This window comes from Liolophura sinensis, chromosome 7 (assembly GCF_032854445.1).
Source record: "Liolophura sinensis isolate JHLJ2023 chromosome 7, CUHK_Ljap_v2, whole genome shotgun sequence".
Lineage (NCBI taxonomy): Eukaryota > Metazoa > Mollusca > Polyplacophora > Chitonida > Chitonidae > Liolophura > Liolophura sinensis.
The window spans coordinates 22,121,370-22,144,408 of NC_088301.1; the positions used below are offsets into that span (position 1 = coordinate 22,121,370).

Sequence of the window (23,039 nt, forward strand, 5' to 3'; positions counted from 1 at the left end):
ACATCAGCTAGTCTGACAATTTTTAGTCAAAGTATTACGTCAGCAAGTCAATAATACTCTCGCTCAAAATCAGTAAATCACTTACGATTAACATACACAAATCAACCACTTACCCCTCAGTTAAAATACATCATTCAACGCCTTTCCCTCAAACTACATGTGCCAATCACTTGCCTTCATAATCACAATACATCTGCCAATCACTTGCCCTCCCAATCAAAATACAATTGCCAATCACTTGCCCTCCCAATCAAAATACAACTGCCAATCACTTGCCCTCCCAATCATAGTACATCTGCCAATCACTTGCTCTCCCAATGAAAATACATCTGCCAATCACTTGCCCTCCCAATCAAATTGCATCTGCAAAACATTTGCCCTTCTAATGAAAATGCATCTGCCAATCACTTGCCCCCACAAAGAAAATACATTTGCCAATCACTTGCCCTTCCAATCAATATGTTTGCCAATCACTGGCTCTCCCAATGACAATACATCTGCCAATCACTTGCCCCCACAATCAAAATACAATTGCCAATCACTTGCCCTTCCAATCACATTGCATCTGCCAATTACTTGCCCTCCCAATCAAAATACATCTGCCAATCACTTGCTCTCCCACTCAAAATTCATGCACCTCTGAATGCTTTACCACCATTACAGACGGCATACATTGGTCAGTTTCTGAATCCTGAATCAATATACAGCACTTGATAACTTCGGTATCTTCACGGTCAAAGTGTACTAAGCAAAACAATCAGTTATCTTCACATTGAAATACATCAACCTGTATGGGAATGCACAAGATCTAGTAGTGTTCTAGTAAACTGCAAGTAGCTGTATAATTCCATTCTGTCTTACCAATCCCTGAACTAGTATTTGGGAATTATCCATCTGATTTGTCAGCCCTTGTTCTGATTAAGCCAGTGTGCTTTGCTGCTGTTGATCTGTGATGGGAGATAACTGTGTACAGTCACTCCTTCGCTCGCTATGCACGTCTCTCTGTGTCTCTATTGCAGCCTCTCTTGTCTTTTTCAGGGTTTAAAGGACGTGATGATTCACCGCCAGAAACAGTACTTTGAACTGCGGCGTATGATCGCCATGAGGACAAAATATTTCTTCATTGTGATGTTGTCCAATAGGCAGTACACTGGCAAAATTAGCTTTAATCATGCAAAGGAAACGCTAGAAATGTCTGTAAGTTTTCTGTGTGCAGTGGGGCTATCTATCCTTTTGTAGGTGGCATTGTGTAACTGGATATGGGTGTTGGGGATAGGTGTTTGTTATGTTATGAGGTTGTGTGTGTTTGCTGGGGGTGAAGTGGGTAGCGGGAACAAGGTTTCAAATATGAGGTTGGATCTGTCCTACAGTAGAACTGCGATTTGTTTCCTTTGTCCCTACTTAGCGTTGAGAATCACACATCTTGCACCAACATGGAACAAAAAAAAAAAAAAAAAGACCTTAATTTTGGTGCTTAAACTTGCATAATTCCAGAGGGATGTCCTCCTACCTCAAACCAAACATCAAAACACCTGTCTGAGAATCAGCCATATTTTAATATACTTGTTAACAGACGAAATTTAAGATGATCCACAGAATTTCCTACATACATTCACCAGAGTGTACAGGTGTCTCATACCACTGATTTACAACATGCCATGAATACTCACACAGTGGGTGTCGACAACTCACATGCCCGTGTTTGAGTTACCTCCCCTGTCCCTACACAACATATGGTATTTCTCTGGAAGACATGGAAGCTAGTCGTGGCACATGAGGTTACAGTAATTGAATTTATGATACCTGTACGTTCTACATTCCTCCATTGTGATTGTTGTCCAGCTAAGGTAAAGCATAGCATGAACATCTTTGTTTATCTGACATAGGGAGAATGCAACTTGAGGCATGCCTTTTTGAACATTGTTCTATATGTATTTCACTGTCGTATATTCTCTTCAGGCCCTTGCCCTCTTCAATCCTGGCGCACAGTTGCTTGACATTTTTGTTTGTTTTACAATGTACTATCATTCTGTGCTTTTGGCATTTTTGATGATGTTGGAATTCTTCTGTACTTTTGCACTGTAATCAGAATCTGGGTGTGTGTGTTTATGTGGGTGTACCATAATAATATTTGCAGATAAATAACCTAGGTATAGTAAGCTACTGAGCACCCCGTGGGTGTGTCCTCATCTCAGTTACCTCATCTGTTGCATCCCCTCGTCTTTCGTATCTAATTACAGTTTGTTTGATCAGTTATCAATCAGAAGCTTCTATGTAGATTACATTGCAGTACTACTTGACCACAAATAAACGTAGACTGGGTTTTTAGACTGCTGGATTTATTCAGCTGAGAGTAGTTACATTTCCTATAATATATTCTCTGTGTACTCCATAGTTGTGATGTAATGTAAGTAAACCCTGCTATGTAAGCTTAGCGCAACAACATTTATGAATTTTAAAGTCATTAAATGTCTTCAAAATGAACATGTTGTTGTATGCATGTATTTAAATAAACTTAACTTGATACAGGGACAAGGAAATGTAATTTTTTAAACCCAGGTTGCTGTGCTATTTCAACTCTTTTATAATTCAACACATGCTATAGTAGATGTGCATTGTACAGAAATGTAAGCTAAAGTTTTAGAATGTAGATATAGGATAGACTTCATACTCAAGACTCTTAGTTTTGCTATTGTTCATTCTACATCAAACTTATGGCACAGGTTCAGCCTAACAACTCCTGGGAGACAGGGAATACAGCAGCACCAGGATCAAAGGACATGCGGTCTCTGTCAGGAGGCGAGCGCTCATTTGCAACGGTCTGCTTCATCCTGGCTCTCTGGGATGCCATGGAGTCGCCCTTTAGGTGTCTGGACGAGTTTGATGTGTTCATGGTGAGTATGACGTTCTTGGTAAGTGTGAGGTTTGTGTGTCCATGATGAGTATGAGGTTTGTGTGTCCATGGTGAGTGTGAGGTTAGTGTGTTCATGGTGAGCATGAAGTTAGTGTGTTTGTGGTGAGCATGAGGTTAGTGTGTTCATGGTTAGTATGAGGTTCTTGGTTAGTGCGAGGTTTGTGTGTCCATGATGAGTGTGAGGTTAGTGTGTTCATGGCTAGTATGTGGTTCTTGGTTAGTGCGAGGTTTGTGTGTCCATAATGAGTGTGAGGTTAGTGTGTTCATGGAGAGCATGAGGTTATTGTGTTCTTTGTGAGTATCAGATTGATAGGTTCATGGGGCTGGTGTGTTCATCGCAAGTATGAGGTTAGTGGGTTAATGGTGAGGATAGAGTTCATGTGTTTTCTAGGAATATGAGGTTGATGGGCCCTTGGGCTTGATGTGTCCATGGTGAGGATGAGGTTCATGTGTTGATGAGGAGTATGCAGTTGATGTGTTCATGTTGAGGATGAGGTTGATGTGGCACCTCATTTTAAAACTTAAGTACAAAACTAATCAACAAATAGTAGTCAAAAACTAATAATACATGTATGTCAATGTTAACTCTTCAATATATCAAGGTGTAGAGTGGCATTGTGTGATTTTCCTCTCTCCCCTACCCTGCCAGGACATGGTTAACAGAAGGATCAGTATGGACATGATGATGGAGGTGGCCAATGCTCAGACTGGCAGACAGTTTATCTTCCTGACTCCACAAGACATGAGGTAATTCCTTGATATTTGATGTTTGCATGTGTGACAAATGCTGTTTTGAGGGTTTTTATGGGACCTTGAAAACCCATCTTTCTGCCAGCAATGCTGATACCATGCTAAAGGCTTCATATTCAGCCTTGCTTTACTGAACATATGAAAATCTTCAGAAACCTACGCCTTCAATAGCCAATGGTATTGCGGCCCGTGGACTTCTGCTAGGGGTTTTTCAGCTAATCATTGTTCGCCCCTTATACACGTGTATTTCCTTATTTCGAACCGAATGCATGTAGGTTCAGATCCGATTGATTCTTTGACACAACATTGTACAACAGCCATAAGCAGGGCAGTGATGTGCTTTTATCAAAATGAACAGGCAGCAGAAGGTCCCTGTGCTATCAGACAGTATCGATATCGGTTATAGTGAAAGAGGTCGAACAGCCGTTGTAGCCGATTTTATCTTAGAAAGTAATGCATGTATTGAGCTCGGGGTTTGCACACATGTTGAGCAGAATAGCACGAGGGGGATATTCCATCGTTTATTGAATGTGTGAATATTTAGTACCGTATATTACTGAATTCCAGACTGAATGTATTGTGTATAAGAATCTATGTTAAACAGAGTGTTAGGGATGGTTTCTCAAAAAGTAATGCATGTATTGAACTCCGGATTTGCACACATGTAGAGCAGAATAGCACGAGGGGGGTATTCTATGATTGATTCTGTGTTTACGTAATAAGTACCATAAATTAGTGAATTCATGACTTAGTGTATTGTGCATAAAATCAATGTTAAACAAAAAGTTACGGGTGGTGTCTAAAAAAGTACCACATGTATTGAGCTCTGGGTTTGCTTACATGTAGAGCACAATAGCATGAGGGGGATATTTCATCGTTGATTGATTGTGTGCATATTAAAGACCGTAAATTACTGAATGCCTGACAAAGTCAATCTTGAAAAGTATTGCATGTATTGACCTGAAGTTTGAGATGCATATAAACCACAATAACGCAAGGGGGATGTTCCATCGCTGATGCTCTGTGAGTATTTTTATTACGGTAAATGACCAAATTCATGATTTCAGTTCTTTGCGCATTGAGCTGAAATTTTGCATTTATGTGTGTCATACAGGCAAGCCACCAATTCTAAGTTTACCCTAGCATTTCTTCTCCACCTAGTATGAAATAAATTTTTTCTACATCCACCACATAGCCACTTTCCAGTGCCATTTTTGCTTTGAATTCCTGTCAGTATCAATACCTAAGGAGCCTGTCAGCCTTTGTAAAGTTGAACCTGATTGAGCAATGAATCATACATATTTATGAAGGAAAGTTCAGGGATTTAAAGAGTTAATATGGCTCAGTAAATCAAGGTAGATAATGTTGGACATCACCAACTGGATTATTATAAATGAAAATGTGAAAATCTTGAGAAGCCTGGAATTTGAAAGCAACCTTTCCAGGCCTTGAAAATCGGGGGATTTTATGGAGTGCACACCTCAACCTATAGACCTCAGGTTAAATCAGGCTGTAGAATTTACTGCTTGCCATTTAGGTTCTTGCTTGACACTCAACATAATGAGATTTATCAAGTAAGAGTGGGCAGGATGTCAGTGTACTGTGACTGGGAAGGGCATCATGCATTCTGTTTGCACCATTGCATTTCAGGGAAGCATGCATAAGACACTATCTTGAAACTGACCTACAGAATGTTAAACCCTAAAACCCGTCGTAGACAAGAGCCAAATCCTCAGCTATCGACCACAAGTAACTAAAACCTTGTAAGGTGTGCTCAGTTTTTTGGGATGTTTTTGAGTTGTGAGACCATGAGTCAGGTATCTATCCCATTTGATATTTTCAGGTTGGCAAGAGAAAAACCACATTGTGTGCAGGGAACTTAAGCTGCCAGCTTGGCCAAATGCATAAACAGACAAATAGAGATGTGCTAATAAATCGTGTGACTTTTCCTTGCGATTTTTAAAAGTGGTGTCCAAAATGAGGATTGATCTATTAGCGGATTCAGCCATTTTCGTTGATAACAAGCGCGTAAAGACCACGTTTTAACAATAAAATTAGGAGAAAGCTCTACTCTACTGTATCATTCAAGTCTGCCATTTTGCCTTTGATAACCCATGAGAGGGGTCATGTGACTGGTCACATGACCTGCTTCACGACGATCTGCAAGCCAAATGCTCATTGTCAGCGCTTAACTTTTTGACTCAGGCAACACCCATGTCTGGTCAGTAGCTGAGCATATGGCTTTCATCTGCAGCGAGCTTTAGCAGGCAGTTAAACAAATTCTGAATTAAGCGATTCCATTATGCTGTCAGACATTTATGGCCTGGACTCATTTTAGCCAGACACATTTCTCACTGTGACACATTTCACACGCTATTTAGTACATATGGTTGACCTTTCTGTGACGTAATTACCTTCACTGGGAATGAAATACAAAGTTACAAATCATCCGCTATATAAGGGTCTCATATGACGTCACAGTTGCTGAGGATGGAGTGAAATTAATGATGCCGCAATACATCGTTCTGCTACATCACATGTGTGATATCCATCCATTCATTTTTGTCCTGTTTTATGATAGACTCACCTGTTATATTTACGTCAGTCGATGAGCGTTTTGCACCTGAACCAAAGGGAGTAAAACATGAGATTTATAGTCTTTGATCGTCTTCCGTATATGTAATACCAAGACGGTCAAGGGTTATATTAAAACTTGTTTTTATCTCTTGCGATATTTGGATGTTATTTTTTGTGGTATTACATGTGTATCAATTTTTGTTCTTTATTTTTTTTTTTTCAGCCAACTACACTCGACAGCTAATTTACGGATCTACCGCATGCCTGACCCAGACAGGTCGCAGGAGGAGGATGATGAACAATAGAAAAAATCTGAGAAGAATCTCGTGCCCATTTGATTAAAGAGCACAGTTAGACCTGGTGGCCTGTTTTGTTTACAGATATATATATATATATAATGTATACACATTTTGTTAAAACACAAAATTAAAAGGAGAGAGTTTAATATACATGCACGTGCCTTTAGTGCTTTTCTTCAATAGAAAGGCAGATGCACATAATACTGTTTATAGATAATGATAATACCAACACTTGTTATAGTAAATGTTGGATGACAGATTGTGAGACTTCATTTTTTGCTCAGATACTGCTTTGTTATTTTGTTTGGAATGTGTGTTTCTTTTTGGTTTGGTTAATAATAATTAATCTCTAGACTTATAACAAAATCTCTATAACAAAATCTGCTTTGTTCATTCAGAGATTGAATAGAAGTAGTCCGATAATAACAACACTATGAGTTAACACTACTACAAATACATAGTGATGCCCCAGTGCAAAATGTCGTCTCCTCTTTACAACAGGGTAGAGCTACTTACCTGTCCCTTAACACGACCGCACAAGGCTTTGTGTTTAGATTAAACTACTAGTAGAATATCAGTATCTTCAAAATAATGGATGGATCCAACACATCCGATGTCCCACCGCCACTTCTCATGACATCGTAACGTCACAGAAATATTGAACATTTGTAACCCATGTGTGGAACACCTGGTTGACCTATTTGCTACAATACTGCTTATGATTGGTCAATTGGTTGTTTTTCTTCACTGACAGTTCAGAAGGTCTGTTGATACCCAACCCCACACAAGATCATAATTAAGAAGATTAATCAGCTCCTGTGTAATTTGTTTCCTGTATTCTATGTACCACTGTGTGGTATAATTGGTAGATTGATGCCAAAGTGCAGTAAAGCAGCATTTCAAAGAGGTATCACTCTGTTGTCATGACGTTGCATCTCAAAACCTGCATAGTCATTGTTTTGCACATTATTAATACCAGTTCAGACAGTGATTGAAGACAAAGTGCACAGTGCTTTTCTTACATCGGGACCAAAACCTGATGGAAGAGGTGTGAAATACTTACAAAGTCTAGTCGCTGGTATTATACGGACCAAAACATGAAGACCAGTCTATTTGTAGAGAGAACAATGACTGGAATTGTCAACTAGTGGACTATCATATTGGTGTTGTAATGTGGGTTATCTATGGGTGTTTCAAATGAAATAAGCGCGTGTCTAATATACATGTACATATCTGTGATGGCTGGAACTGTAGAGATGATGGACAGGTGTGCTTGGAATGAAGAGGTGTGAAACTGAAATCCTTACAAAGTCTAGTCGCTATTGACCTGTTATTTGTTTCTTATGTTAGTCTTATGTTTACATGCCTGTGTATTTCTGTTACAGGTTTTGTGGAAATCCCCTTTCGAGTAATAAATGTCATTTCCACTTGATGTCTGTTTTTATGTGGTTAAGATTATTTATTGACATACTTTTTTTCCACAGCAGCCTTTGCATCATTTGCTGGCATGCAGAGAGAAAGGATGCAAGCTAGCCAATCATAAACATACTTCAGAATGGGTTCTAGCTATGGAGTACAATAATATGCAATTGTATTGACAGTTTTGGGCAAAAAATTCATATTTGCTAAACAAATGAAATTATCTTTACTTGCCAAGAATAACTCAAATTAGTGCGTTTCAGAAAATGTATGACTTGCACCTGTAATATTTATAGTGGTAAAGTGATTGTAAAGTTTGAAAAACATATAAATCAGCCCGCATCATAAATTTTATAATTTGCCCAGAATAGCTCAAATTATTGCCTTTAGAAAATATCTGTACCTGTAGTATTTATAGTGGTAAAGTGATTCCCAAGTTTGAAGAAGTTATACTGCCACCCACACTAAAATTTACGAACTTTACCATGACATTCTTTTTTCCAAAAATCTCTGGTATGGCTTCTTCATGCCAAGCACGAGTTACTTCTGTACTGGAAACACTCCTGTTTCTGCTGGTGTCATGCCAACCCTTTATCACCTTGAGGGTACCTTAGGGTACAAGTGACACAACGTCATGTTTGTGGTTTGTCTAAGATGGTGCATCCCATGGCTCTTAAGAATTCCAGATTTAAAATTCATTTGTATAGTTACCAAAAACGTCTGAATAAAACAGCTGTTGTCGTTTAGGCCAGTTTTCGTCATTCTTCAAAAATTACTAAGGTTATACCATTTGTTGTCTTTCCTATAAAAACCCAATCCAATAAATAAATGAATGCGATCCTTTACTACTGTAATTCTTCAACCTTTTAGCACTTCGGGAGCGGTAGATCCAGGGTCAATCCAGTGTCGAGTCACACCTAAGACTTTAAAAGAGGAAGTTGTAACTTCCTGGCTTGACCTTCAGCATGAAGGGGATAGTGCAAAGACTCGTTGACCCGTATCAGTATAATGGTTCGGGCGGCTTACTTTCCTTCGGATATGCATCTCAGTGAAGCAGCACTAGATAAGAGCGGTGGAAATCCATCCTGCAACAAGGAGGCACATCACATTCACACTAAGGACTCCTTCGTCGTCATATGACTGAAAAGTTGATTAGTACAACGTTAAACCCGAAGTACTCGCTCACTCAACCTTTTCGTATGTTTGCAAGGTGTTTATTCAAGCATTATTCTGTGAAGGCTGATAAAATTATACTTTTGTGGATCCCTGAAACTGGCCAAGCCAACCAATGTAGTTTTGTCTCCAAAATCGTGCATAAAGTGCACTGAAAATGTCACATGCTAAAGGTTGAGGGGTGGGGAACTCGTAAAACACCTTCCTGCCTGAATCAAGAGGGTCCAAAGCTGTGAACTCACTTGTTCTTTCCATTATTAGATCGCAATGATCAGTCTACGTGTGCTCATAAAAAACTATATGAAGCACACACGCATTGCAATGTCACAGAGGAAAACGATGCATTTTACTGTCATTTGGACCGTCGGTAGCTTGTCCTCAAGTCTCCCACAAGGGTAATCAAATCACAACACCAACATACTTCAGAACTGAGGACTCAATTTTATTGTTGCCTCCGATTTCTGGAAAATAATAACTGATATACTGTGTCACACAACATCATGTGATAAAAGTTGGTGTTGGAAAAGTTTTAAGACACCTCAGCACAGCCTCAGCGAATCTGAACGTGCCAGAGGGATAGAAGAGAGTGGCTGTAGATATACATGTACACATTGCACAAATATGGTGTACAGTATAGTACTGCTGTCATGGTTCAGCCGATGCATTTGCTACACTAATCACATTAACAATCAAAATGCAGAACAACAACAAAAAAAACTGACGAAAGAATACAGTAAAGTAATCATTACATCTAAAAGCATTCTCAAGACAAAATGCACTAGAGTCAGTGGACATCTACTGAAAATCTGAAGACGATATGATATAAAGAAAGTAAGCCATGGAAATCTTTTTTTTTTTCACTTATACAAAGAAAACATTGAAAACAATTCAAAATTGTTCTTGCATGCTTATGCATACTAATCTGAATGGGTCAGTTCTACATGTACACTGGAGACAGCAGGGAAATACAATCATCAAAGAACCCAATAGATCCACACATAACAGAATAAACAATCTAACACAAAGATGTACATTTACTTCTAATTTCAACCGGCAACAGTTATTTATTAAGAATTGACATATTTGAGCTCCATGATCATGATTAACAGTGGTATCACACAAATGTTTCTACCAGTTTTACACTGGGTTTACATACAATCTATAACTGTTTTGCATGTTTGCAAGGTTTTTTCTTCAAGCATATTATGAACGTATTATTCTGTGTCGACTGATACAGTTATACTTTTTGTGAAGCCCGAAAACTGGCCAATCCAACAAATGTTCTTTTGTCCCCAAAAATGTGAAAAAATTGCACTAAAAGTTGATATTTCATGTGCTAAAAGATTGAGGAATCGGGGTACACAAAACAGGTTGACTTCTTACATTACATGGCAACATATTTCAAATATTAGGGAGTGACCGGAGTTTGATGATTGATTTTGTTGTCACTGAGTTCTCTAATGAATCACTCTATGTGGTATTCAAAGAGTAAAAAAAAATATGATTTGTGATTATAAGCCTAAAAATGTGGACTGATGTTTTACTTAACATACAGACCCTAGTGAAAGTTATGTTCACTAAAACTCATTGAGTCATTGAAAAATAGCTGCACATGACCATCCAAAGCTGGATCATCTTTAGAGCTATAATGACCAACTTTAAAAGACACCTTCAGAATTGATTTTGATTGTCAGAACAGTAGAAAAGATCAAGACAGATTTAGGGAATGCCCGTTTTTTCATTTCATGCATTACTATTGCCTAATCCAACATTCTTGGATGGTTGGAGATCCATACTGGATATAAGCATTTGCTTAGTGTCCTTCATGTAACACCAATACTATTTGTGCTTCAAGATCAGGCTTTTTTTTTATACTTTTGTCCGTTATTACAGTTGACAAATACAAAAAAAACCCTGAATATTCAAAAACTAGTGGGGAGGAGAAATGATTTAAACCTAGAAGCTGATATCTCTGTATGAGATCTTTACTCCAGGAAATGCTAAGAAGCATTTTCAAGACAAATTCCCAGTTTTTGTGTGCACCAATTCTCAAGTGTCATGTAGTTTTATAAAATAAGGGAGCTCTTGTCATCATAATATTTATGAACAGGAAACCTTTCCCAAAGGGATTTGGGACTATAAGTGGTGTAAATCTAATGTTCATTCCTATGAAGTGGTGTAATTCTATCATTCACTCCTGTGTTTGTGATGTTTCGTGGACAAACTGCTAATGTATTACTGAAGCATTCCATGAGGACAATGATCGATTCAGCTTGGACCTGATTGTCCACTGTGCAGGAAAAGGTACCTCCCTTGATATATCAGTAAATATATATACAAGTATACAAGTGTACAGTATATACTTGTACACACATTTCTGATTGTTTACACCCTTGGGCCTTAAGTCTCAAAGTCTGGAAAATGATTCCTTTACAATACCATGTTATTTGCACTTTTCAAGCTCCTGGGGCTGACGTTTTAGAACACTGTCAGAACTCTACGCCAAGCACATTTACCACATGTATCTATCCACTGTATGCAACCATGGACCTAAGGCCAGAGCATGTTGGGACTTTATAAGATGACATCTGGATATGTCAACATTGAAAGCTTTACCTCAGTTGAATTTCTTTCTGGAATATAGGTCAGTGTTATTCTCTGTATAAATCTTGATGCCAACATACATTTTAAACTTATTAATAGAGGCCTTTGTTTTACTAATCAATTATTTTCCCTCCCAAAGAAAGGCTAACATTTATCTGAAGTCACCTTGGCAGTAAAGAGCTAATGCTCTGCTGACAAAATTAAAATCAAACAGCATAAATATATGTTACCACAGTGTAACAAATACACCTGTGTGTCAAAAGGTGTGTCAGCCATGTCATAAACCATTACATTTAAAAAAATATTAATTAATTTAAAAACATTACTTCCACAGACATTTTCTGACTTTCAGGAAGGCACTTCGCTGGAGATCATTTTATAAACCCTCTCTACTAAATGTGGCAAGTTTTGTCTAAACAGGCGGTCATTGCTTAAATCCATAAAGGAGACCTTGGCGAGGATTTTGCGCACCTGTGGTGGAGCGCCCTCTGTTGGCGAGAAGCGCAGCAGGACTGGAAGGATGGGTTTGTTCAGGCTGTCTGCGAGGGACAGATCCTTGGCACAGCTGTCACTCTGCAGGTACTTGGGAGTGATGCAGCTGAGCACCAGACTGGCAGTCTTCATGCTGCGCTGGATCAGGCCCTGCAGGGACTCGCTGTGTGTGTCCAGGTGCGAGAGGGAACTGCGACAACTCATGCTGCTGTGACCACGCTGCGTCATCTGGATGTCCGCCCAGCATGAGAAGCCGTACTTCTCCAGCGTCTGCTTGATCTCCTCCACACGGTCCTGCATGTCCCACTGGTAGCTGATGAACACCTTCGGGTCGTCATCTGTCGACCACAGCGGTATGTCTGCTGGAACTTAAAACATCAGCCAATAATCAGCATCTTAAAGTACAACTATTATATGATATAACTACACGATCACTGTGAGGCATGCAAAAAGACCTTAAAAAAGATATGCTTATTTATATATTTGTTGTTTAATGCATAAAAAAATGTTCCATTACAAGATGTCATTTTCATGGGTGGAGGAAGCCAGAGTAACTGGTGCAAACACTGCGCTGACTGGACCCTTGTCCACAGCTTATTGTCACCAAGGCAACCCAAACAGTGAGGGAAGGTACAAATTCCACGTCCATTGCAGGGACAGAACACATATCTAGTGCGTTCTTGTAATTACTTATACATGTAAGCTTGAATCTAGCTCCCGTCCGCTCTGTACCGCTATTAATTCACATATAGGGGCATCCCTATGCTGAGGTGTTAGCACGCCAGCATGGCACAATGACCAAGGAGCCCCCCACAAATGTAGTCGCTGTGAGTTCAAGTCCAGCTCATGCTGGGTTCCTCTGCAGCCATACATTGGAAGGTCTGTCAGCAACCTGTGGATGGTCATGGGTATCCCCCATAACGGTGCCTGTTGTCGCATTAGTGAAATATTCTTGAGTACACCCATACACCTGACAGAAACACTGGTTTGACCACATAGGTGTTTACTTCATGAAATCTAAAACCATTTTCAAACTCGAAAAAATATGAGGGCTGTACATTCCTTTACTAGCATTCACTACACATTTTACCAAAGCACGCTACATGTAAGATTGACATCTGACATTTAGGACGAGTTTAATGTTTTCAGACTCTAAGACCTACCACAGCTGCTTACTACTTCTAATATTACATGGACAACCATATACTTACCATGGAGGACTCTACAGTGTATTCAAGTGATGCAAGTTAACGAATTAATAAATCTACAAAGTACACAAACATGCATATATAAAAGGTAAATAACATGACAGGTGAGAAAAGCATGCAGGTGATTAAAACTTCAGTGGCATTAAGATCTGGTGACTTACCACTGCTACAGTATTGGTGATGTATGCAGAAACTGGTGTTCCGCCTGATGTGCATCAAGGGACATAACTCTGCTTACAAAATGTGCATCAAGGAGCATAACTGATAAAAAGGTGAACTGCGTAAGTTTTTTTTCTCATTTTCTATTATTTTGTAAAGATGTAGGCAATATTTTATCATATGTTCAGCATGAAAAACATGTAAATCATACAAATCTGGAGAGTCAACAATTTGCTTGATACGCCCCAGCTAGTGATTTTTTGGATTTTGGAATGTAGTGTGTCAAAGTGATCTTGGTTCACTGACTGTCAGTTGACAAAAAGAAAAACAACATTTTTTTTTCAAAATGAATCCTGACAGTGCCTACCATGAAAAACAAAGAAGGATAACTGAAGGACATTTGATGTACAACAATACTCTGGAAAATTCTAAAAATTAATGTAAAAAAAATCTTTCTGGATTATTTTCACAAAGAAATCATTTTGAAATCATGGAAATATATATATGGAAACACCAGAAGACTTTGGTTATAAGATCTCACTTTTCAGGTAAACTAAACATTGTAGAGTTTATATCCTATAGTAGATAATGGTACATGTATTAGGTAAAGTTCATTGTATTTAATATGTAGTTTTCAGTCTAATGTCTCTAACAGTTCTAAACTAGTTTTCTAGCAAAGTTTAAACTATCACAAACATACTTTTACATGTCATATTCCTATCACTTTTAGGTGTAGCAAAGCAGTCTACAAACGTCACCTACCTTTAGGGCCCACTACCAAATTAATATAAAGGCTAAATGTACTTAGATTACAATTCGCACAGGTTTATTTATTTATGTAATTGATTGGTGTTTTACGCCGTACTCAAGAATATTTCACTTACAAGACACGGCCAACAAGGATCTTCAACTGACATGTTTTGAGAAAGCTTGTGTCTTCAAATCAAATTCTAGCTTTGAATACATGTCATCATTATGCTAAAAAAAAATAGAGTTATACATTTCTGTATTATATTTGTAGGTTACATATTTTTCATAAAGAGGTCAGAAATATTTCAGTTTGAATTTGGAACAAGAAAATGCAGAAAACAATTTGAACCCTGATAACCTGCAAAAACCCTATCTAATATGTGCGTTAGTGTATTAAAATGCTTAAAGCAAATGCTACAAGCAGAAAACGCAGAAATTACGGGGAAACTGAAAGTGATACTATACATGCAGTTAAATGTAAACATACACATGCTCGGCTAATCTATGTGAACCTTCCATTGTGTGTGGTAAACAAACGAAAGTTCCGTCTCTAGAGACAACAATTCCTACATGCAGCAAATAGTGACCACAAAGATTAATTACATAAGCCACTACGGAAGTTAAAATCACCAACAGTCTTTACCTTTCTTTTTTCTTCAAGTTAGTTGCACCTACTTTTAGAACAAGCCAGTATTTCTAAAGGCTTCAAGCCATCTGCCATTTTGTTCAGGTAGGCCTGTTCCAGGACAACACCTGGCACGCGCCGCAATGGCTTGATATGGTGCTCTAACACATCCAGAGATTCTGCATACATCTTGGTCTCAAAGTCAACAGCAGGGCACTCTCCTAAAAATGATAAACCAAGGACTATTTAGCAGAGTTAAGAATGTACTGTCATGCGTGAAAAGTCCTGGTTTAACTTAAAGGTGGAGAAAACATAAAAATTACACAAAGTTCCAATGGAAAAGTTTCAAAAGATATACATGTTATATACATGTATTAAATTTTTTTTTTTTTCTTAAAAAAAACCCATTTGAATAGATTTTGTATGGTAGGTATCCAAACCATCTAGAGTTATATATTGTCTCTGCATAATAATGTTCTAAATGAGGATGTAACACATCCATGTTCAATAAACATATCTCTGCTAGAATCTGGTCTTTTCACCTAACACATGTGTTCCACCTGAATTTTAATCATATTTATATTTTTAATATATTCATTAATATTCTCATAATTAAGACTAAATGCATGTCTTGGCTTATAAAGAACAAATTTATATTGAAACAAATATATTAGACATGCACCATATTCTTATTTAGGAGGAACATTTCAACTCAGACGATATATACCGAGAATATCAGACGATATTTCACCATATCCATTTTTTCTCCATCCCTTAAAGGGAAACATTGATTAGCTGATAGTGGAGATAAGGTTACCTGGGTTAAACCTTTGACTAAGCCTGTGTACCATACCTAAAATTTAGCTTAGGCTAGGCATAACCTCAACGTGCCTATTTCTCACACTGGTAAATCAATTGCTTAATTATGTTAAGTGTTCAATATCAGTTCACCTGGAATTTATGTTTTTCCAAGAATATTTCCATGTAAATCACTCAACACAAATTTTTTAAGTTCCAGAACAGACTGTAAGACTGTTATTAAAACCAAAAAACATATACTCATGTTAAGTTTTGAAATATTTTTAAAGAAAAATTAAATGCTTTTGCGAAGAACAATTTTTATTTTTATTGTGATATAACTATCACAAAAGGTCAATGATAAAGCATCCGCTAAAAATTTGTCTGTTATTTGATGCTAACCCATGAAGTCTATGTTCATGTATTTCACCACATACATGTAGATATATGCATGCACATGTATGTATAATCCTTCTACAGGCTCTATGCTCTATAGGTTCACATCACCAAAGGTGAACAGTATGAATACCAGCACCTTACCTAATACTGCCTTCAGTGATGGCCTCATCGTACCCCATGTGTTCTTGAACAAAGCTGTGACCAGTTTCTTCCCCAGCCAATCCGCAAACATTACCTCTTGAAACACAAAGGGCGAGGATGTTGTGGCCTCCGTTTTAATGACGATGACATTAGTGGCTGTGGCAATGTTCGGCCCATTGATCTGGAGGAACTCCTCCTTAGATTTACCCAGACGTAAACTGTCGTGATGAATCACCTGGAGAAAAGAGACATTCAAAAATTCAGCCAGACATGTAAAAGAACTGTCGCGATGAATCACCTGTGAAATGGTGACATTTAAAAATTTATCCATACTGAAACTGTCATGGTAAATCACCTGGGTAAGAGGGTAAGACATTCAGAAATTCATCCTGACATAAACTGTCATGATGAATCACCTTGGGAAGAAAGTAAGACATTCAGATATTCATCCAGACATAATTTGTCGTGATGAATCACCTGTGGAAGAGAGTAAAATATTCAGATATTCATCCAGACATAATTTGTCGTGATGAATCACCTGTGGAAGAGAGTAAAACACAAAGAAACGGAGAAAAAAAAATCATGTAGATGTAAACTACTGTGGCGAATCACCTGGGGAAAAGGGACATTCAGAGAGTAAGATGTTCAGATATGGAGATAATCAAAAATTCAGCCAGACAAAAACTGCCTTGGTGAATCACCTGGGGAACAGAGACATTCAGAGAGTAAGATGTTGAGATATGGAGACATTCAAAAATTCATCATAAACCACTGTCAGTGGTGGATCACATGAGGAAGAGAGACATTCAGAGAGCAAAATGTTAAAATATGGAGACAGTCAAAAGTTCAGCAAGACATAAACAGCTGTTACAAATCACCTGGGGAAAGAGACATTCATAGTGTAAAATGTTCAGATAATTAGACACTCAAAAATTCCTAAACCTAATAAAGACCTACACTGTTGTCAGTGCTGAATGATCTGGGGGAACAGAGACATTCAGAGAGTAAGATGTTGAGATATGGAGACATCCAAAAATTCAGCCAGACATAAAGTGCCTTGGTGAATCACTTGGGGAAGAGAGACATTCCGAAATGGAGAACACTGAGAGAGTATGATATTCAGAGATGTTGTGTCAGTTTACTTAATACTGCCTACTGAGTATATTTAGGTTTTGTATGCAACCATTAACTGCTACCTCTGTTGACTTGTTACTGTACACAAGCACAACCTATAGAATAAATTTGCAATAAACTAATCCAATGTCAACAATGTCAATGCTCTTCTCCTTGCCCAAAAGCCTACATAAATCTCGCAAGCTGTGCAATCTATAGAAGAACAACCATTTTATGCTCATGGTGCAAGTTTTATCCTGACACCAAACCATAGCATCATCGTTTTAGTAGCTTACGTGGTGTTTATGCCAGTTTCTAGAGAAAATATGATCCAGCTGAAGGAATTTGAAATCAACGACTTTTTATTATTTTAAATTACGTCTGTTTGAAGTAATTTTCTGTTCCCTTATCTAGTACATGATTGGACTACATGTATAAATATTAATAAAAATGTGACCTTAAGTGTAGACTTATTTATAGTGTATATAAATGTAGTATGTGAACATATCAAAATGCTATGCTATAGGCAATGTCATAAACAGACCATAAAGGATTTGTAACATGAACATGTGATGGTTATTTCCACAATGTAAAGAAATGATTTCTTTTTCTGATTTCTGCTTTATGCCGTTCACAAAGATATTTCACTAAAACAATGGTGGCCAGCATTGTGGTGGGAGGAAACCAGGCAGAGCCCAGAGTCCACCCATGACCATCTACAGGTTGTTGGCGGACCTTCCCATGTACAGCCAGAGAACAATGAAAATAAGTTTTACTGTTCCAAACCACAGTCATTTATTTTACCATCTGATATCATTGAAACATGGCATTTAACTGACATTATGTTTTTTACATATGTAATGTACAAGAGATCTGACACTATTATTCTCTGTAGTCTTGTAATAAAATACTGGTACAGTTTGATTTTGTGTCATCATCATATGATTGAAAAATTGTTAAGTACAACATTAAACCCCAAGCACTCACTCACTCACTGGATCTTGTAATACTGAAGTACCATTACACTATTCACATGCAATCTCTAGATAAGAAAGATTGTTCTGCAGAACATGGGGGATTTCTCAGAGTACATCTAACTAACTGGGTCATAAAGGCCTATTTTGTGTTTCTTGCTTTAACTGTTGAAGCACAGTATCTCTTTATATGTACACATATGTACACTGTTAGGCTAACACAGCTCGTTTTGGCATAAACATACACTCACATTATGTACATGTGCATGAATGTTTCATGAACTGGATAGCTATATATCAGCCACTCCCAATTTAAGAACTTGTGTGATATACAACTGTTAATCAGCCTTTCCAATACATAATTCACTGTTATGCTGTTGCTGGATTTTATTTCTCTTTACTTTGATGAACTAATAGGGTTTACATGTGTATGTAACACATGAACTGTTCTGAATAAAGAGTACAGTCATTAGTACTACTCTTAGCTTTACACTAGGCCTTTATACATGTATGGTACGTGGGAAGGTCTTCCAGCAACCTGCAGACGGTCGTGGGTTTCCCCCGGGCTCTGCTCGGTTTCCACCCACCATAATGCTGGCCGCCGTTGTACGGCGTACAACACCAATCAAATAAATAAAATAAATTATACCTGTATGTAGGCCCACATTTACATACACCAGGTATTTGGTGATCAAAATTTAACTTGAACCTCTTTGAACTCCGTATGCTTTGTAGAGTACATGTGTATTTATGCACTGAATTTTGTTCCAGTACCTAAGTACTGTATAAATGTACAAATACTGAAAAGTACATGTACATGTATGTTGTAATCAACAATTGCTATATAATATACCCAATTTTTTAATATAATATACTCAAATTTTTTAAAAAATTATACACAGTCTGTGCCAGTTACTTTCTCATAATTTGAGCAGTTGATAAATTTATGTTGAAATGGGGATTTGTGGAAATATTTATAATATTTGTGGGTGGGGGAAACCTGTCAGGGTCTGATGGAAACCTGTTAGTGTGTTTACGTGACCGACATCCAACAACACTGAGCCAGCTATTTTGTTCTACACTAAGTGTACTGAGCTGCAGACTGGCAGAACTCATCAGCTAATTGCAACACTACTACATATACCTGAACATTTTTCCTCCGGAGATCTGCTTTCATGTTCTGAGCCAGTCTCACATCTGCTGGATCGTATATCAAATAGACCAGGTCCGTCTTAGGACGTTGTGCCCGTGCCCTCAAATGCCAGTTGTCAGCCTGCTTGTGTTCTTTGTCTAATGTCTGTAAAATCTGCTGCATGATCTTTTTCCTTACCACTCGACTGTCAATACCAAGATGGTGAATCATATCGTGATCTGTGAGAGACATAAGAAGAAAACCATCTACCATGTGCTCCGCTAAACTCTGCCGATAAAATTCCTTAATTCCCAGCTTGAACAGCCACTCCTGTAAATCATTCACACTCCACTGGCATATTTTTTTCTTCTTGTAATTGCCAGTGAATTCCGCATCTGGGGGAGTTGTCGGGGTTGGAGGTGTATTGATGCTGGCGAATTTCTCTAGTGATTCCATGATCGAACCAATCACAATGGAAGTTTTCTCTGCTAAGCTGACTTTAATGTGACTTGGATCTGTCAAATCAACAAGGTTACTGAGCAATCTGTCATACTGTTTTGGAATCTCTGTGTTTTCAAGCTTGCTAAAGAGCACAAGATATACTCGAACACATCCTGGGTCAGACCTCAGTCTATCCAGTAAAACTTTTCCCTCATACACAGACACTGGACACATAAAGTAACTGTCTGACAGAACCAGAATAGCTGCCCTGCATCTCTCTACAGCTTCCATTCTCAATGAGAACCAACAAGGGCTGTCTGTATTTTTCTCATCTTTATCAAACCATATATCCTCGGCCAAATTGTTCTCTTTCAATTGTCTGACGGTTTCAACCACAAATTTCCTCTCCAGAAAACCAGCATCTGGTGAATACGATATAAATATTCCCTTCTTTATCTTTTTGGGTGCTTTCGTGGGAGACGCATTGTTTTGACTATGTGATGGTTTGATGCCATCATGCTGCTTTTTTGTCTCTCCCTTACCGGCGTTAGCTGTTTTTTGTATAATTGTTGTATCTTTTGAACTTCGGTCGGGATATGACCTTATGTTTGATATAGAATCGTATGGGTTAATTTCGTCCGGATGCATTTTTTCTCGTATCTCAACACTTATCAAAGAGTCGTTCTTATCACCCGCCTGCTTCATCGTGTTTTTCTTATTTTCTGTCAATGTGTCCACGTCTGTTGTTGTTGTTCTATCTTGCCCTCGTTTTCCCACTGTTGTGTTAATCGACGGTGATACGACTGTCTCTTGGGCTTGAACTTCCTCGGATTCGTCTCTAGCAACTTCTGTTTTAGTTTTCGCCGTTGTCACTTTGTCATCCTCCACGAATATCTGCTTATCACCATAGTGTTCGCCCCCAGCACTGCCACTCACCTGCGGCCGGTTTTCTGAAGAGTTCCCTTTCGCCGCTCCGTCACCGCCGCCTGCAAAAGCTTCAGCCGCCTGGTCAGTTGGCTTTTCCTCGGAAACTTCCTCTCCATTGCCTTCCATCGCTAAGCCCGTGCAACCATCGATAATTCTTTATATTTCCATGTAGTTTTCTCGCCTGGTCAAGACGTTGAAAAGAGCAACCTTTCACGACATGTGTAAACGTCAAACTGAGGAAAGGGAAGTCACTGCCTAGAAACGACCCAAACATCCCCGCTAGGTCAAGGTCACTCGATAGCTGTTCCGTTTACCTCCCTAATATTTATCACCCTTTAGCTTGATTATCTTTTTTATGCCGGGTAATATTGTCATTTTAAAGCGATCATTTTAAATTCTACAGCTACGTATGTGTTCGAATTGCTACAGGTGGAAGTGTCACTTGAACAACTGCATTGGGTTGTCAGTGCGCTGTAGTACAAGCAGGCAAGTATATTATTATCCGAACGAACCGCTGACAAAAACGGTTAAGGCCTAGTTAAGTTAACCAAGATGGCGACTGGTTAGCGTTAACATAACCTGTGGATCTCATAAACTAAACCCAGTTTAACCAAATAACAAACTGTGAGGATGTTAATGAATAAATATGTCTGCATGTTGATTATCAATTTAGGTCAACACGTGTTCTGGTCAGCTTTCAGTTTCGCTTTAGCGTAGATGTATTTTTACATCTACAATAGGCCTACATGTAGCCTACTGATGTAGGCCTAGTTGTCATAAATCCTATCTGACCCATTTACCATTTAAAATGTTCTTGTTGTTACAGTGTTTGCATTCAGGAGTGAATATATGGTAATTATAATTTTGTTAATAAACTTAATCCGTAGGTAGGAAGGTCTGCCAACAACATGCGGATGGTTGTGGGTTTAATTTCCGACGGGTTCTGCCCGGTTTCATCCCACCATAATCCTGGCCGCCGTTGTATAAGTGAAATATTCTTGAGTACGGCGTAAAACACCAATAATATAAATAAATAAATAAATAAATAAAAAAACGTAATTCTGACATGAATAAATAAAGTATTAGATTCCCTCATCATTAGCTCTGTCCGGTTTCCTTCCATCATAATGCTGGCATATGTAATTTAAGTATCCTTACAAGAGTATGACGGAAAACATCAAATGAGTAAATAAATAAATAAATATTAGCATGTATGAAAGCCAGCCAATTCTGCATGAAGCAGTTGAGAAACCATATGCTTTGGAGTCATGAATCACTGACCTACATGTATGTGTTGAGACTGAATGATTTATTTATTTATTTATTTATTTGATTGGTGTTTTACGCCATACTCAAGAATATTTCACTTATACAACGGCGGCCAGCATTATGGTGGGGGGAAACCTGGCAGAGCCCGGGGGAAACCCACGACCATCCGCAGGCTGCTGGCAGACCTTCCCACTTACAGCCGGAGAGGAAGCCAGCATGAGGAGACTGAATGAATGATTATGGCTTACATTTAATGAAACTTCTGCAATGTTGTCTTCATATCGTTCCAATGTTAAGACTGAAGTAATTTATCATGAAAAATTAAGTGTGTAGTTGGTTAAAGCTGTGGAGGGGATGGTAGTTGTCAATACGTTGTCAATAGCACCATGTGGATTATTCTACTTGTAGCTTTCAAGTACCGGTACTCACCACTCAAACACATGAGGTTTAATTTGGTTTATTATTATCATCCTTTGTCATGGGAATCCTTGAGAATTCCCCAAGCTTACACTGTGGGAATAACTGATCTACAGTGTTACTTGTACATGTACAAGAAATAAGTTGAAAATCACTTCCCTTCTGTCAATACATGCTAGCTCTCAGGGTGGTTTTATTTTTTAAATTCAAAGGAAACACTAAATAGAAATACTGGTATAAATCAGGTTAAAGACCATTAAATGCTGTTCAGGAAAATAGTTTGATTTGATTTTTTAGAATTTTTCAACCGAGTAAAATGGTTTTAAAACATCAGATTGTACAGCGATCTGTAGTGACACCTATTTTGCTAGGTTGACAAAATTATAATATAATAAATCCAGCTTTTTGTGGACAGTGGTTAATAGTCCTTCATCTGACATATACTTCATGTTAGTGTT

General features: G+C 38.3%; 2 protein-coding genes across 2 annotated transcripts in view; one reads left to right on the forward strand and one right to left on the reverse strand.

Annotated features, from left to right (window-relative positions):
* The window catches only part of LOC135469783 (structural maintenance of chromosomes protein 6-like), a 46,794-nt gene extending 38,022 nt beyond the window's left edge, over positions 1 to 8,772 (forward strand). The window contains 4 exon segments of the mRNA XM_064748379.1: positions 1,039 to 1,197; positions 2,724 to 2,894; positions 3,564 to 3,661; positions 6,465 to 8,772. Of these exon segments, the coding sequence (XP_064604449.1) occupies positions 1,039 to 1,197; positions 2,724 to 2,894; positions 3,564 to 3,661; positions 6,465 to 6,546 (510 nt within the window). The 3' untranslated portion in view covers positions 6,547 to 8,772.
* An 818-nt stretch (positions 8,773 to 9,590) lies between these two features.
* On the reverse strand, positions 9,591 to 21,073 carry LOC135470061 (uncharacterized). The gene is made up of 4 exons (XM_064748779.1): positions 19,540 to 21,073; positions 16,309 to 16,543; positions 15,021 to 15,191; positions 9,591 to 12,596 (listed from the first exon to the last, which is right to left on the reverse strand). Exons 1-4 carry the CDS (start codon positions 21,019 to 21,021, stop codon positions 12,085 to 12,087), a joined length of 2,400 nt encoding a protein of 799 aa, XP_064604849.1. The 5' UTR covers positions 21,022 to 21,073; the 3' UTR covers positions 9,591 to 12,084.
* Positions 21,074 to 23,039: the final 1,966 nt, after the last annotated feature.

Bases quoted from the DNA above. Each gene is read 5' to 3' on its own strand.
- LOC135470061 (XM_064748779.1), bottom strand. From the start codon at position 21,021: ATGGAAGGCAATGGAGAGGAAGTTTCCGAGGAAAAGCCAACTGACCAG. The intron at 16,544-19,539 runs GTATATGTAGTA...TCTTTTCTCCAG, and splicing joins TCCGGAGGAAAAATGTTCAG to GTGATTCATCACGACAGTTT. The intron at 12,597-15,020 runs GTAGGTGCAACT...TGATGTTTTAAG, and splicing joins AATACTGGCTTGTTCTAAAA to TTCCAGCAGACATACCGCTG.